A 14,376-nucleotide genomic window follows, 5' to 3' on the forward strand; every position below is an offset into this window, starting at 1 on the left:
TTCTTTTCTGCCACGTAAACCAACAGCTTCTTGTCCCGTCCACGTGCAGACAGCAAACACTGAGAACAGCCACTTCCCATCCTCCACCACCTCCACGCGCTCAGAGATCTTTGTCTCCTTTCCAAGTTTTCCTTTCTTTTAACTAACCAAACTCAGCTCCTTCAGCTTTTTGCCACAACAGGCCACTTTCTGCACCACCACCGAGGTTTGCGCCTCTTCTCTGCCCAGCGTGGGGCCGAGGCCACTTCCAGCACAATGTGACAACCAGACATGCGATGCTGGTGTCACCTCCCGGCTCCGGGAAGCCTCATCCGCTGCTGTCTCGCACATGACGCTCCTAAAAGTTACAGGCTTACGTGCCTGAAAGCTTGTTTGGTGAACCACACTTTACCAACCCAATTAAAGCTGTAAACGCTTCAGGACAAAACCAACGTATTTTCAATGTATATATATTAATAATTACAGGACCTGGGGATCCACTTCCTTAGCTCGCTGCCTCAAAACAAAGAAAAAAAGTTGTCAAACACCACTTGCAAGAGACCAAGAGGCTGAGAGTCCATCAAAATGAGATGACAGAATTAGTCTAGTGCACCATTAATTTCAGAACATCATTAGCTTAACAGTGTGGGGGTAAGAAACATTTTTGACAGCTGGTTTCAGTTGCTGCCAAGCCTTTAGTATTGCACAGCAGTCGTGGGGGGAGGAAATAAGCTGGAATGGTAGTAAATGAAACCACTCGTCTGGTTTCTGGATTCACTTTATTGTGGTCACAGATCTCTAAAAACTGGGATTCTGCACTCTGTAATTACAACATCCACTTTTAAATGGAAGGAACTGGGATAATATTAAAAAGACAAAAATAAATAAATAAGAGGTTTACTCCTGGGTTTGCTCATGGTGCTGGGAAAGGTGCCTGGGCAGAGCTGGAGCAGGGACTGAGGGACAGGAGGGGACAGTTGCCCTCCTGGAGCCATGCACAGCTGTCCCTGCAGTGGGGAAGCAGCAGCTCCAGGTGACAAACCATCCAAGCATCTCTTTGGTGTCCCCTTGCAAGGCATGGAACCGGGCTTGGGGACTGTTCTGTCCGTGCTCGCTTCCAAAGCGGAAAGTTATAACGAGCCCTGGCTTACGTGACTACAGAATTTGCAAAACTCAAGTGAAGTTTGCATTGGTTAAATCCTTCTGGTGCCAAAACCAGATGCTGAAGTGGCCCTTGGGAATCCCTCTCTGAGCTGCTCCTTAAGCCCAACAGCAAGTCCAAGGTGGGAGCAGGAGCCGGCAGGCAATGGCCACACCGCAGCCCCTCCGGCCCACCAGAGCCGCCCCAGCCTGCCAAAACTGCACCTCCCTATGCAAAAACAAGGAGTGTGTGCACGGCCAGCAGCAACAGACACTGATGGAGAATAAAGGGGTGAGCACCGGCCTGACCATGTTCCAGGCCCAAAGAAGAGGTCAGTCCATCCACGGGTTTCCATGTGCATGCATGGACAGGGGGGCAGTACAAAACCAGTGCTGCAATCCTGCTTCTTCAGTACCAGCAGCAGAAAGGTTTGAGTATTTCTGCTGCTAACACGCTGGCAGGTAAAATCCCAGAAAACTGCCCTTCAGTAATTCCATTCCTTGATAAAAAAGACTTCTTTAATTGCATTAATCTCTCTCTGAAGGCTGGCCTCCCACTGCCAACCATTCTGCAGACTGAGCGCAGTTCCCCGTTAAATGAAGAATTCCGCAGCAAGGCAATGGGTTTCAGTGCAAGCACAGTCATTTTCTCCACACCAAGTTTGTGGAGACACAAGTGATTCTAATGCAAGTTTCCAGTACTTTCTACCCCAGCACTTTTCCCCAGAGGAGCTCGCTGGATTTTGCAGCCATTCACCGCCCCTTGTCCAGGACAGAGCTGCTGGTTGCCCAGCCAGACCTGGGACACGCAACACAGCTCAGCCCTGCAAATAACCCAGGTTGTGCAGTAACCCCAGCCCAGCGATGAGCCAGCACCACTGGTAGCAAGCACTATTTTCAAGAATAAACGTCTGGATTAAGACCCTTAGGGAAGTCAGTGAACACAGATCCCACCACCGCCCTTCCCTAAGCCCCGATTGCTTTTCGGCTGTACCAATCATTGTATTAACATTCTTTCCAACCACAGCTGTCTGACAACTTCGATGAGTTAGGCAACATGAACGTGTGCTGGACCGGGCTGGCTGCATGAAGCTATTTGGCAAGTTACAGTTAAAAAAGATCATGAAAAAAACATTAGTCATTCTTTTCCTAAATCTTTCAGCTGTGGAATCAATACCCAAGTATACATACTGGATACAGCTGGCAATTAGACGTGCCAGATAATAAGCAATTTAAAAGTATTTGTCTCAGTGTCTGGCAAAGCGCTGTGGTACATCAGACACTGCCCAGCCATGCCACTAACCACAGAATCTTCTGATAACTTCTTTCATTTTCTCATCAGCTGTGATTTGCAGAAGTGATTGGAATCCAGAGACAGTTTGTGCAAAGGAAGCAGTGGGGTGTTATTAACTGTCCACAGAGTGTACACAGCTCCCAGTGTGACAGCTTTACCCCATATCCCATTCCAATTGCCGCTGGTGCTTTAACACGGCCTCAGGAAATCGAGTTGGGGCAGGGGAAGCAGGGAGGAGGTGAAGGAATATCGCTACGTGCCTTTTGCTGACTTTTGCTGCGCTATCCAAGCATTACGTTAAGTCACTTTGTCAGACTTTCTGCAAAGCAAAGCAGCAGACACACACCACTGCTCTTCTATGTTTTCTTAAGGGTAGATGCAGGTAACAGTCCCAACATCCAGACAGAAGTGATTACTGCGCTTAACATGAAAAAGGCTACAAACCAGGACTCTGAGGACAATTCCATGGGGAACATTTAGGAAAGGGAGCGGATGCTGAAGTAGGAGGAGGCAGCTACAGGGGGATGCTCAGGGGACCAGCACCCAAAAACCCGAGACATCACAGACACTAGACACAACATGGTTTTCTAGTGTAGACAAGGACATGATCTCTTCTACATATGGTGAATTCATTCCTATAGACCTCTAGCTATCTTACAGCAGATTTAAATTAAAAAAAAACATCCGCCAAAGGTGTTATTAAGTAAAGCAAAGGCAGTAATTACAGTAAGTCAAAACAACACGTGCAACCAATCAACGTATAATAATTAGATTCCTCTTTAGTTTCCCTCTTTCTCAGTTTCTACATGCATTCACACTATTCAGATGACATTAATCCTAGCAGCACTACTTGCTACAAAATCAACAGCCTCAGCAGTAACATTGCATGTTCCCATGCTGCAGCCACTCAGCAAATCCCAATACACCATTTTACCAGAGCCAATTCTCTTGTTATTTTCATATCATGTGTCAATGGCAAGCTCAACTTGCCATGGGTCAGTTCTTCTCCAGGAATATATTCACTGAAGCAGGCAAGGACCAGACCTGCTGCAGACCAACACCCCCGAAGGCTTCTGGCAGCTCTTCTCCTGCTGACAGCTCACATAGATCTTCTCAAATCCCCAGCAAAGCTGGATCTGTCTTCTTCATCAGGTTCATCTCCACCTGCCTTTTCAGTCCAGTCCACTCTCAGACTAATGCACAGTTTTTGGAGTAGATATGGGCAGGAACATGCTCAAACATCCTTGGCCACCCCATGGCAATCGCATGCTTTGCCCCTGCTTGCTCCTTTGAAAAGCCCAAGCTAAATTAACAGCACATAACACATCGCCACCTGCATTTAACTCAACTGCCTCAACCAGGACAAGTAATCTCACACATTGACAGGTCTTGGGGATGCAGGAAGGCCCATCAGCCACAGCATCACCCTTCTTCTTCCCAACCTGGGGCCTGGAACACAAGTCTGATGAGGAGCAGCTGCAGGAACCAGGGCTGTTCAGCCTGGAGAAAGAGAGACTGAGGGGAGAACTTATCACTGTCTGCAACTGCCTGAAAGGAGGTCGGAGTGTGGAGGGTGTTGGTCTCTTCTTCCACATAACAAGTGATAGGACAAGATGAAATGGCCTCAAGTTGCACCAGGGGAGGTTCAGACTGGCTATTAGGAAAAATATTCTTCCAACAAAGGGCTGTTGGGCATTGGAACAGGCTGCCCAGAGCAGCGGTGGAGTCACCATCCCTGGAGGGGTTTAAAAGGTGTTTAGACAAGGTTCTCAGGGACATGGTTTAGTGCTAGAGTTGGGTTATGGTTGGACAATGATCCTGAAGGTCTCTTCCAACTGAAATGATTCTATGACTCTAATCACGCCAAATGCCAGGCGAGATGGCACAGGGCTGCTGCTAAACCAAAAACCCAGCCTAGGGCACAGACCAGGGGGAGAAACACTAAATGATTCATTTCTGACATCAGCCATGATTAAATTTTAATCTCTCAAACAAAAATATGGTTCTCATTAGCCTCATTAGTTCCCAGTTGTACTGCAAGGCAACAGTGTCACATGGTATTAATCTTTGTTTTCATTAATGTGTCATATCAAGCGCTCACGGCCGCTCACAGCATTCTTTGAAACCGATACGCTCCCTCTCTTCTGTGCGAGGAGGAAGTGCCAAAAAGCAGCTTCCTCGACAGGAAGGATGACCCCCTGAGATCCCTCCACTTTTGGTTTACGTTTCTCAAGATAATCTTTCCTTTCTGAGGAAAGAGGGAGGGAAGTTCAGAGTAGAGGGATGTGAGGCTGCGATCCACAATAACAAAGAAATTCCTGAGGTTTATTGCCAAGGCCAGGGCCAGATAAAGGAGTAAGATATTCTAAGTTTTCTTGTTGTTGTTGTCATTGGGATATTTTGGAGAGCTAGAAAAATAAAGCCAGGTTGCAAAAACAGTTATTTGCAAAGTCCCTAGCAAACTTCAAGTGACTCCAATTCAGCATATGAACAAGGTGATGTTTGCTAATGTGATTCATCTAAAATCCTAGATACTTTAATATGCTAAATTCTACACTGGATTCAGATAATTTTAGTTTTTGCTTGCACTTCAAACTTTACTATCTGCAAAGCTGACACCACTTAAATGTTACGGTCCCTCAGTACAAGCCTGTATTGCCTCCAGACAGGCCAATAAAACAGGATATAAACCGACGGAAAGACCTCGCCAAAGTCAGACAGTTAAGCCCAGCCTAACCCATCCACTCCTGCCTGTACAGCGAGGTCTCTGAACTCCCAAGTGAGCCAAACACACCAATGAAACCCAAACAATACAAGTTCATATTCCTGACTTGCACAGCTCCTGATCTTTCAGTCTTTGCTTGCTTGGGGACAGGCAAAAAAGTCCTGCTGAATTACCCAAGCTACCGAATAAAACGTGCATTAGTTTAAACACACTTGGGTGGATACAATAATTCCCCCTTCATCTGGCTCTGGTCTGCTGGAAGCTCCAAGGCCGATTCTTCCATTTGTATTTTGCATGCCAGACTAGGATTCTCCTACTCATAAAATGAGGATCTCGGTCAGTGCTGTGCCCCTGTCATAAGAGGGTCACAAACACTTAAAGTACACTTAAAAAATGGGAATGCCATTTTGCCCAATCCAGCCTACAATTCACACACTTTCCATTTTACAAAATAAAATAAGAAACTCAGAAGAGATCTTTCTAACCTTTACTGGATAGGATGACACCAGACAAAACCCCAAGTGCTTTAGACTGAAAAACCAAAGCTGTAGAACATAGGGGGAAAGAAACTAAGGAAGGAGTCCTTTTAATGGCCACTAATGCCCTCCTGGAGAGTGAAAACACAGCCCTGAGCACCTCAGCAGCCCCCCAGCATCTACCGGAGCTCAGGGTGTACAGCTCACCAGTCCATCCACAAGCACACGGTGATTAAAGTCCTGCATAGGTCAAGTGATTTTTAATGAGACATATAAACCACAAAACCTCCGTGACACACAAGTCTTTCTTCTGTCTCTATTGTAAATGAACTTCTGAGGAGGGTAATTTAACTGCAATTAAGTTACGTGCCTCAGAGACATGCTTTCATGACCTGCAGTAGACCTGTCCCTCCAATACGCCCTTACAGTTAAAAGCTATTAATATTATGTTCAATCAGCTAAATATGAAATAACACCAGGCGTTTGGGGCCAGACAGAGGCTCTAAGAAAGTGCTGCAGCATCTACAACTTCTTGGAAAGTTCCTGGCTGTTCTATGGCAGCAAAGCACTCTTCATCCTCATATTCCTTGCAGACAAAAAAAAAGGTGCGTTTGGTCTTATTTTACCCTAAATATCCATTAGCAGTAGCTCGACCAACATTTTCCACAGGGAAGAACACACTGAAAAGAATGCTGTAGCCACCTCATGCTATAACATTTTATTTATTGGCTTGTTTAACCTATTCCCTCGAGCTCTTGTAACTCTACCAAAAATCTTAGTCATGAAAGAAAAAAAGGCAATAGGATTTAAAAAGCCCATAATTCCGGCTTTTGTATCAAGTGTCTTACAAACTGTACTACTGAATGCTCACTAACAGTGGACAATATGCTTTGTAAAATGAAACAACACAATAACCAAGGGAAAGGAAGGATTTCCAGACAACACTTGAAAATGCCGGGGGGAGGTGGTTCAGTGAGGAAACAACAGAAAAAGAAACAGGAGATCAGTGGCAGCATAGTTTAAAAGTTTGTTTATATAAGAAAATGTAATAGCTCTCTGGAGACACCTTACTGTGGGATAAAAGTGATTTTATTCCAGAATTACAAATTCACTTCAAAAGTGCATTAGTTATTCTGGTATAAAAATGATTTAACTTGCTGGAATGTCTCTCCAAGGGAACTTGTCCTGACCAGGGACTTCTGCTGCCAATGGTCCATCAGCCCCAGTAGAAACTGCAGAGAATAAAACCACAAATGGCATCACCTGCAACAAATATTTTTACTTTTAAATAAAGGGGTAGTTTTTCCCATCCTTGTCTACGTGTACACCAATCCATTACGTTAATATTCAAGAGGGAAGAATCTGGGAGAAAGGCAAGGCCATTTGTACGGGACCTGCAGAACTGCAACAACTTAAACAACCAAACCCAGATAAGCAGGACCCGCAGTCTGCAAAACAGACACCAAAGGATGAGGAATTCCCACAAAAATCTTTTTAAGCATCTCTAGCCTCATTAAGTAGCTTCTATTACAGTCAAACTGGGACTTTTTACTGTTATCATTTTACTGAAATTAGGCATTGTCTGCAGAAATCATAAGAAAAATCAAGGCTAAAATTAACAGAATGATTAAGCGCTTCACCCAGCCCAAGGGTCAGACATGAAATATTCTTTTGCACTGGTGGATTTTTAGTTTCTTGAAAGTCTCCTCCTACTTCAAAAGGATAATTTCAAAATGGCAGAAGGGGAATAAAATGCAGTGTTTTAAGGCAGATGCACTGAGCTTGTGATACCAGCACACAAGTGCCCCATGACCCAGAGAACACGCAGAGGTTTAGTCTGATCAGAGCCCGAATACAACAGCTGGTTTGGGAACACAATGCCCAGAATTATAAAAGCTCCCCTGTGCATTCCGCTTTCAAGTTTGGTGAAGGCAAATTTTGGTCCCACATTTCACAGGTACCAAAATTAACACGCTATTCTCTGAAAGTTTGTGTGAGAACCACTGAAGCGCGTATTAATTCAGGCACAGTTCACCTGCACTTTGGCAGAGCCAACAGCAAACTGGCAAAACCAAGAATTCAGGGCCGGGACAACATCCTGGCCGCTGTTCTTGGGATTTTACATTGCCAAAGTAATCCTTATCCCATAAAATCCATCACAAACTGCTCACATCAGCCCATTCCAGGAGCAGCTTTCTTCAGGGTTCTAACACCCTCAAAGACCTTCAGCTGGTCCCTTGCCAGGCTGTCCCCAGCTGTCCCCAGGCTCCCAGCAGATCCCCCAGCTCACAGGTGGAGGTCGGCAGCACCAGGGCAGGCAGGGAATGTGTCCTGCCCTTCAAAGGAGACGGTTTGCTCTTCTAAAGCTTCCTTACTCTGAGCCCAAGCCAGCTGGACAGCAGTTGAAAGACTCGCTCCTTCAGCAGTGCCCGGTATCTGGAGACTCCAGCCCAAAACAAATAGAAACACTGAAAATTAAAATAGTAAAAGGAAAAGCGATAAAAGGAATAAATTGTTCCTCGCTGGCCTGAAGAAGAGAGCTCTATTCCTCTTTATCATGCCGTATCTTCCTTGAACTGGCTTTGCAGGCATCTACGGCAAAGGACGTGTTGGATCAGGTCAGCCCGCAGGTCCCCACGCCTGCCAGCCCCAGAGGGACACTGAGAATAAATGTGCATTAACTACAAAACAACGTGGCCACAGGAGGAATTTCTTTCTCATTTCAGACGCCTCTTTGCTGGGCCATCTCGTACCTCTGATCAGGAATGCCCCACAACGTTGTCCTTTTCCCCTTTATAAGAAGTCACTTTGGTCTTCAGTAGATGCTTTGGAGAATGATCAGGACATATCAAAACCTCTCAATCTGCCCAAATTTGAGAGTAAGACGAAGTTCATGGATCACCTAACGCCACCTACAAGCCAGTGTGAAAAGGGAGTTTTAAAGCCAGTCTCAGTTTTAAGGCTGATGCTGCCACCCGCGATCAGCTCCAGAATTCCTGAGATTTCAGGTGCTGTCGGCTCATCCCTTGTGCCACCGCAATTCCCTGGGAGACGGGGAGAAATTAGTTAATCCCCACTTTGCTCTCTCCCCATGTTTACCTGCACTGTGAGCACCCAGCGTCCCCTTCTCCAGGGAACTGAACGTCACACCGCGTGCACAATGATAATATGGTTTTGACCACCCAGTGACCCATTTCAGAGCATCTAATGAAAAATGGAACCACATGAATGAACTGTACTGCTGGGTTGCTTTGATTCTTTTTCCCCACCCTTTTACGAGAACCACCTAATTTCCTGTTTCATATATTTGATGCCACAACTAAGAAGAGATTAAGTTGAGCCGACTCCCTATCCCCCCTCTTTTTTCTTACTCATTCCCCAGAAGAACCCAAGCCATCCCCTTGGTGTGTTATCGCTGGATACAGGAGGCACCTGCCCATGCCAGAGTAGATTTTAAACTCCAAATCAGAAGTAGCAAAGGAGAAAAAAAAAACACAGCCTTATCTCAAATATCAAGAGCCAATTCCTTTCGACCACAGCATTCACAAAAGGCCAAGTCTTGCATTCCTGCTGCCTAGATCATTTTCTTCAGAGCTGCAAAGAGATCCAACGCTTGGCCATGAGGTTGTAACCTCTTGGGAAGAGGGGTCTGGACATGGGCTGCTGGGCAGTGATTTGGGGTAGCAGCAGAAAAAGGCTCCTCTCTCTATCCCCTGCCCTTCACCTCTCCCTTAAAGGCTTGAAAGACGACAAAACAGCCGCGGAGAGCTCAACAGGCACAACTGGATGTCTTTGGGCAAAACCTCAAGAGTTCTGCAGGGCTGTCAATTCAGAAGCCACTACAGGTCCAGCTTCCACCTACAAAACCTTTGCAGCCTTCATAATGATGAACTTGGGGAGGGATGTTGTTAGGGGTTCCCGCCCCAACCAGAAAGAAATGAAGGAACATGTCCAGATTTAGACTGCTACAAAGACACAGGCTCCTGTATCTCTGGAACTGAGAGCAGGATGATGCTTGAATTCTTGCCCTGTAACATAAAACACCCAGAAAAACAGACAAGCGATTTTTGGAATAACTTGGAAACGGGCAACAGAAAACTATCCATCAAGTTATTTTTCAAATTTTGTGGCTTTCTTTCACAGTCTTAAGTTCACACTGAGTTAAGAGCTCAGAGAATAGAGCTTTTCAGAAAACTGAGGCTGTTATCCTTCACCCACTTACATACCATTTAGAGTAGGATAGGAATGAATGGGACAGGACAAGACACAGGGCTGCCCAGGCATGTGCAAATCCTTAAAATTAAATTCACTGAGCTCATCTATACAGAAGGTGTCCTGTAATGTGTTGTAGAGCCAGAACATCTCACTGATACAGCTGTGTCCTGTTCCCGGCTTGGGCACCCCTTCCTGGCAGGACTTTCCACCTCCCCAAAGTTACCACATCACCTCTGACAGACACAAAGGCACTTGAAGAGGTCAGTTAATGAAATGTGGTTTCTCAAGGGTTTATCCTGTTAATAAATGCAATTGGTGCCTTGACAATGCTGAGGACCACCTAAAGCCTTTCGCTTTGCACCACAGCCTTTCCCTGCAGCAAGGAGATGTGCAGACACTCACTATTTCTCCTTTACTTTTTCCTCACAGGCTTTATATACTTACCCTGAGTGTTGCAGCTCTTCTGGACAGAACTGAAAATTGAGAAACCATCTTAGAGGTAATTATTAGGGGAACTCCCTTGCCACAAGAGAGAGTATTCCACAGCAGGGACATTGCATAGCATGGTACATTATGCAGCCAATTTGCCTCTCACAGAGGAGAACAGAAATCAGGGCAGATATTCCAAGTAAAAGAGAGCACAGGGGGATGGCCATAACTCATTTCTGCCAAACACTTTGCTTATCTGACATTCCCACCTTGCTTCTTACCAGATTACCAACCTGAAATGGTAACAGAAAGTGAATGTGTACAATGAACAGCAAGAGATTGCAGAGAAAAACCAAGCAGAGAGATTGTTAACCTACCAGATCTGTCCAACGTTGACCAAGGAGAGGTAGAGAACCCACAGGACAGCCATGAGGACCATGTTTGCACATCCAGTGATCACCACGAAGGCTGACGTTGCCAGGCCGAGCAGAGAGGTGCAGTCCAAGATGCTGTCCATGTCTGACCAGTCCAGAAACCAGATGATTGTTGGTGCGTAGCTCAGAGCATCCAGGTTTATCTTCCCTTTGAAATACTTCTTGACATTCTGCAGGTACAGTTTACACGGGAGAAGCCCCTTCTCTCCTATTAGCTGCTTGTTTTGATGATACGCCACAAGAAAGGCCACAACTAGAGGAGAAAAACAACAGTATTAGAAGTCAGCCAGGCTTAAACACATATTTTGAGTCCAGTTACAGAAGTATATTCGTGCCTCAGGAAGGAATTTATTCACATGTCTTCATCTTCATTGACATACATCACAGTCATTTCTATTAATCACGATGCGGAAGGCAGAGGAATTCTATAGATACCATCTCTGCCTTCACACCAGGAAACGGCATGGAGCCTGTTCAGAGATAATTTTCTCCTCAGCAGCTGCAAGGGACACACCACTTGCTTCAGGCAAACCCAACAAGGCACTTCTGGGAAACAGTCCCTGTAACTGAGCAATGTGACCTAATGTAGGAAGAGGAGGCTGAGCCCAGCTCTGTTAGACTCTGCCTGACCCCAGGTTAGTCACATGCACCATTCATCTCCTGATGCAGATGAGGAAAACAGCTTAATTGCACCGCGGAGTACAAGAGAAAGTAATGCATTAATTTCAAGATGTTCAGACAGAATTCCCTTCCTACGAAAAAGCATCAGGAGAGTTCACACACAGATATGGGGAGCGGAGCTGGGGCAGCCAGAATCGCACACACAACCCCCTTTGGCTTTGCAGCAAAGACACAGCTGCACTTTGAGCCCTCATGCTTTACTTTCACAAAACACTTTGCAGTGTAAATAGACAACAGCTCCAGCGTGGATTTTGGTGGTGATGTACAAATAACCCACGGCAGACTGAGGGCAGATTGTGTCTGCGAGGTTATGCTTTGATTTCAGAGGACAACATATCTCCATTTTTATATAATATTATCTGCACATCTATCAAGTATTGAAGTTTTTCCATATATGTAAGCACTATTTCAAAATACTGATAATGAGACAGCTTAAACTCATACACACCATCCAACAGCCACCTAAAGGACACTTCAATTCTTCTAGCAGCATGTTGGTTAATGGTTATATACTGCAATTGCAAAAGGCAGTAGTTATGCTACGGGTTGACCTTCTGGATCCTCTCACATTCTGGTAGGCTGCAAATACAAAAATCTTAATATTTTCCTGTCCTCTAAATTGCTACTTTTTACATGTTACTACAGCTCTCTCATTTATAGTGTCTGTGCTCTTGCACTGGACAATCTTAGAACAGCCAGATGCTTTTTTTAACAGCACATAAGCAATTTAATTACAGATTATAGACCTAGAATTTGATGTCCTACAGAGAAAGTTGGTCAGTTCCTAGGGATTATCTCATATTTTAGGAATCTCCTTCAGTCACCAATCTGCAGTTCTCAACTGCAGTAATCTCCACTTCTCAGAAAAAATTATGCAAGCCAACATTTCCTGATTAGGCCTCATACATTTAGCTCCCAGCAGCTCACTTACCCATCTTTAAACATTATCCACACGCCAGCCACGTCACACATGGTCTTGCAAAAGGCTCATCTGCCTCCCCAACCCTCCATAGTGATCAAAGCCCTTTCATCTGGTTGGCATCTCACTGGGAAAGCTGGTAGAAAGTCTTTATTAAACTATATCCCCAGTTCAGGCCTGGATTCCCATTTATTTTGAGTTTGAATAGCAACTCAAAGTCTACAGGCCCAGGGAACAAAAAATAAATGTCCTGTTTTCCCCAGATGCATGCAAAGGTCTCCAGTGGATTTCAGTTACACCACTTCACACTTACTCCATCTCTTTGCACGTGTCACGTATCTTGTTCTCATTTGAAAAACCACGATGTGTACCTGAGGTCACGGGGAGCGTTCCCATTGATTTCAACAGGTCCTGAATCACAGTCCTAACTCAATAAAGTTGGGGGTTTAATTGGTTGCGTCTCTTTCTGTCCATCTTTTATATACAGAGAAAGAATTTCCAAGCCAATAAAAGACATGCAGAATATTTTCCTCAGTTATGGACAGGGAGCGACAAGAAAAATTTCTTAACCCTAATGGATCATGTTTGGACGGCAAATTAAATGTTTTAGATTTTAGAGTATTCATATTTTAATAACAACACTGTCTGGCACAACTGTGTAATCAGAAAGCCTGGCATGCAAAGCCACAGAAATATAATGCTGCTGAGCCTCAGACAACTTAACATCTTCATTTTTGGTTTTAAAAAAAAAAAATAAAGACCAACTCTGCCTTAAAGCTGCATGGCTTGATTCCCCTTGATTAGCACTGCAATTTACTGCACAGTTTTCCCAAAGTGCTAATCAAATTCCCCTCTAAACGCTACAGAAATTGCTGCCCCAACCCTTAAGTGCTAAGCAGTAGTTTTTCTAAAAAAAAATTAAAAAAAAAAAAAATATCTCTAAATTAGACCCCTGCACAGTATGCAAGATAAACAAGGAAAGGGTAAATTAGGAAAAACAAACTATAGCAATTGCAGAAAAGTACACATGGTATGCACAAAATACTGTACAGCCTTTTGAGTCTGAAAGCAGCAAAGGCTGCATGAACCGAACATCTAGAGCCCAGCTTGGGCTCCAAACTGGTTTTCTCCCAGAATACCTGTTTCTCACAGGATGCTGCACCGCTGATATTACACACGTTACCATTTCAGGACTAAATCCCACCGGCAACGAAGAGCTCAACCCAAACCAAATCCTTGTTGTTCCACCTACATCTGGATCTGTGAGGGCCCGAGTCCAGCAAATGCAGCATCTCCAGATCATGCTGCTCCGTCCGGATCCAGCTCCCTCTCCTGGGCACTCCCCGAGCTGATCCATCACCTCCTTCCGTGTTCTCTCTCATCTCCAGCATCTTTTGGAGCACCTTGGAAGGACACATCCCTTTGGCTTCTCAAACCCCACCACCAAATCCCCCAGATCTACTCTCGAGGCAGCAGCTAAGCCTTCACTGGACATACGCAACAGTCCAAAATAAAAACAGAGTCTGCAAAGGATTTCAGCAAAGCAGATGAACAGATCCAGGGGAAAAGGCAAGTTATTTATCAGCTTGTCATTGCTGCTTCTCCCTGAAGTCCTCTCAAGAAACTGTATCCTTAAATTGACTATAACACAGACCCTGCTCCTTTTTCCAAGAACCTTCCCTTAGATCTTGGTTTAGTCAGGGACAGAAAAAGTCCCTTTTGCCCCCAAACCCTGTGCTTTTCTTCCTCTTCCTTTACCCCTGTTCTGAAACCTTTCTCCCTTTGGCCTCTTATTTAGGGATTTGCCACTCTCCATCTTCCCACTCCCTCCAGGTAAACGTGGTCAAACGAGTTTGGTTCCACCTTGGGCACTGGCTGGCATGTTCCCTGCACAGCCAGGCCAGGGGTCAAGGTTAATAATTTCTGTTCTTCATCCTGTAGCTCCTTCCCGGCAACAGGGCAGCGGAGCAGCCCTGCTACGTGAACCAGAATTCACCAGTTAGTCTGCCAGCCAATGCTGGGAGAACCCACCCACACAGCACATGGGGCTCAACCACCCCATGGGCTCCAAGGCAGGGATGGAG

The 14,376-nt window shown here is 45.2% G+C and overlaps 1 protein-coding gene across 4 annotated transcripts in view; it reads right to left on the reverse strand.

Moving 5' to 3' along the window:
• The window catches only part of LMF1 (lipase maturation factor 1), a 180,574-nt gene that overhangs the window by 159,009 nt on the left and 7,189 nt on the right, over positions 1-14,376 (reverse strand). For 2 of the 4 annotated variants that reach the window (XR_010466377.1, XM_005504541.3), the window contains exon 2: positions 10,636-10,945. Coding sequence is in view for 2 of the 4 variants with exons in the window: in XM_005504541.3 (XP_005504598.2) it covers positions 10,636-10,945 (310 nt within the window). In the remaining 2 variants the exon portion in view is untranslated. Of the gene's footprint in view, positions 1-10,631; positions 10,946-14,376 lie in introns of those variants that run through there. The other 2 variants (XM_065031272.1, XM_065031273.1) reach the window with 2 other exon arrangements.

This window comes from Columba livia, chromosome 15 (assembly GCF_036013475.1).
Source record: "Columba livia isolate bColLiv1 breed racing homer chromosome 15, bColLiv1.pat.W.v2, whole genome shotgun sequence".
NCBI lineage: Eukaryota > Metazoa > Chordata > Aves > Columbiformes > Columbidae > Columba > Columba livia.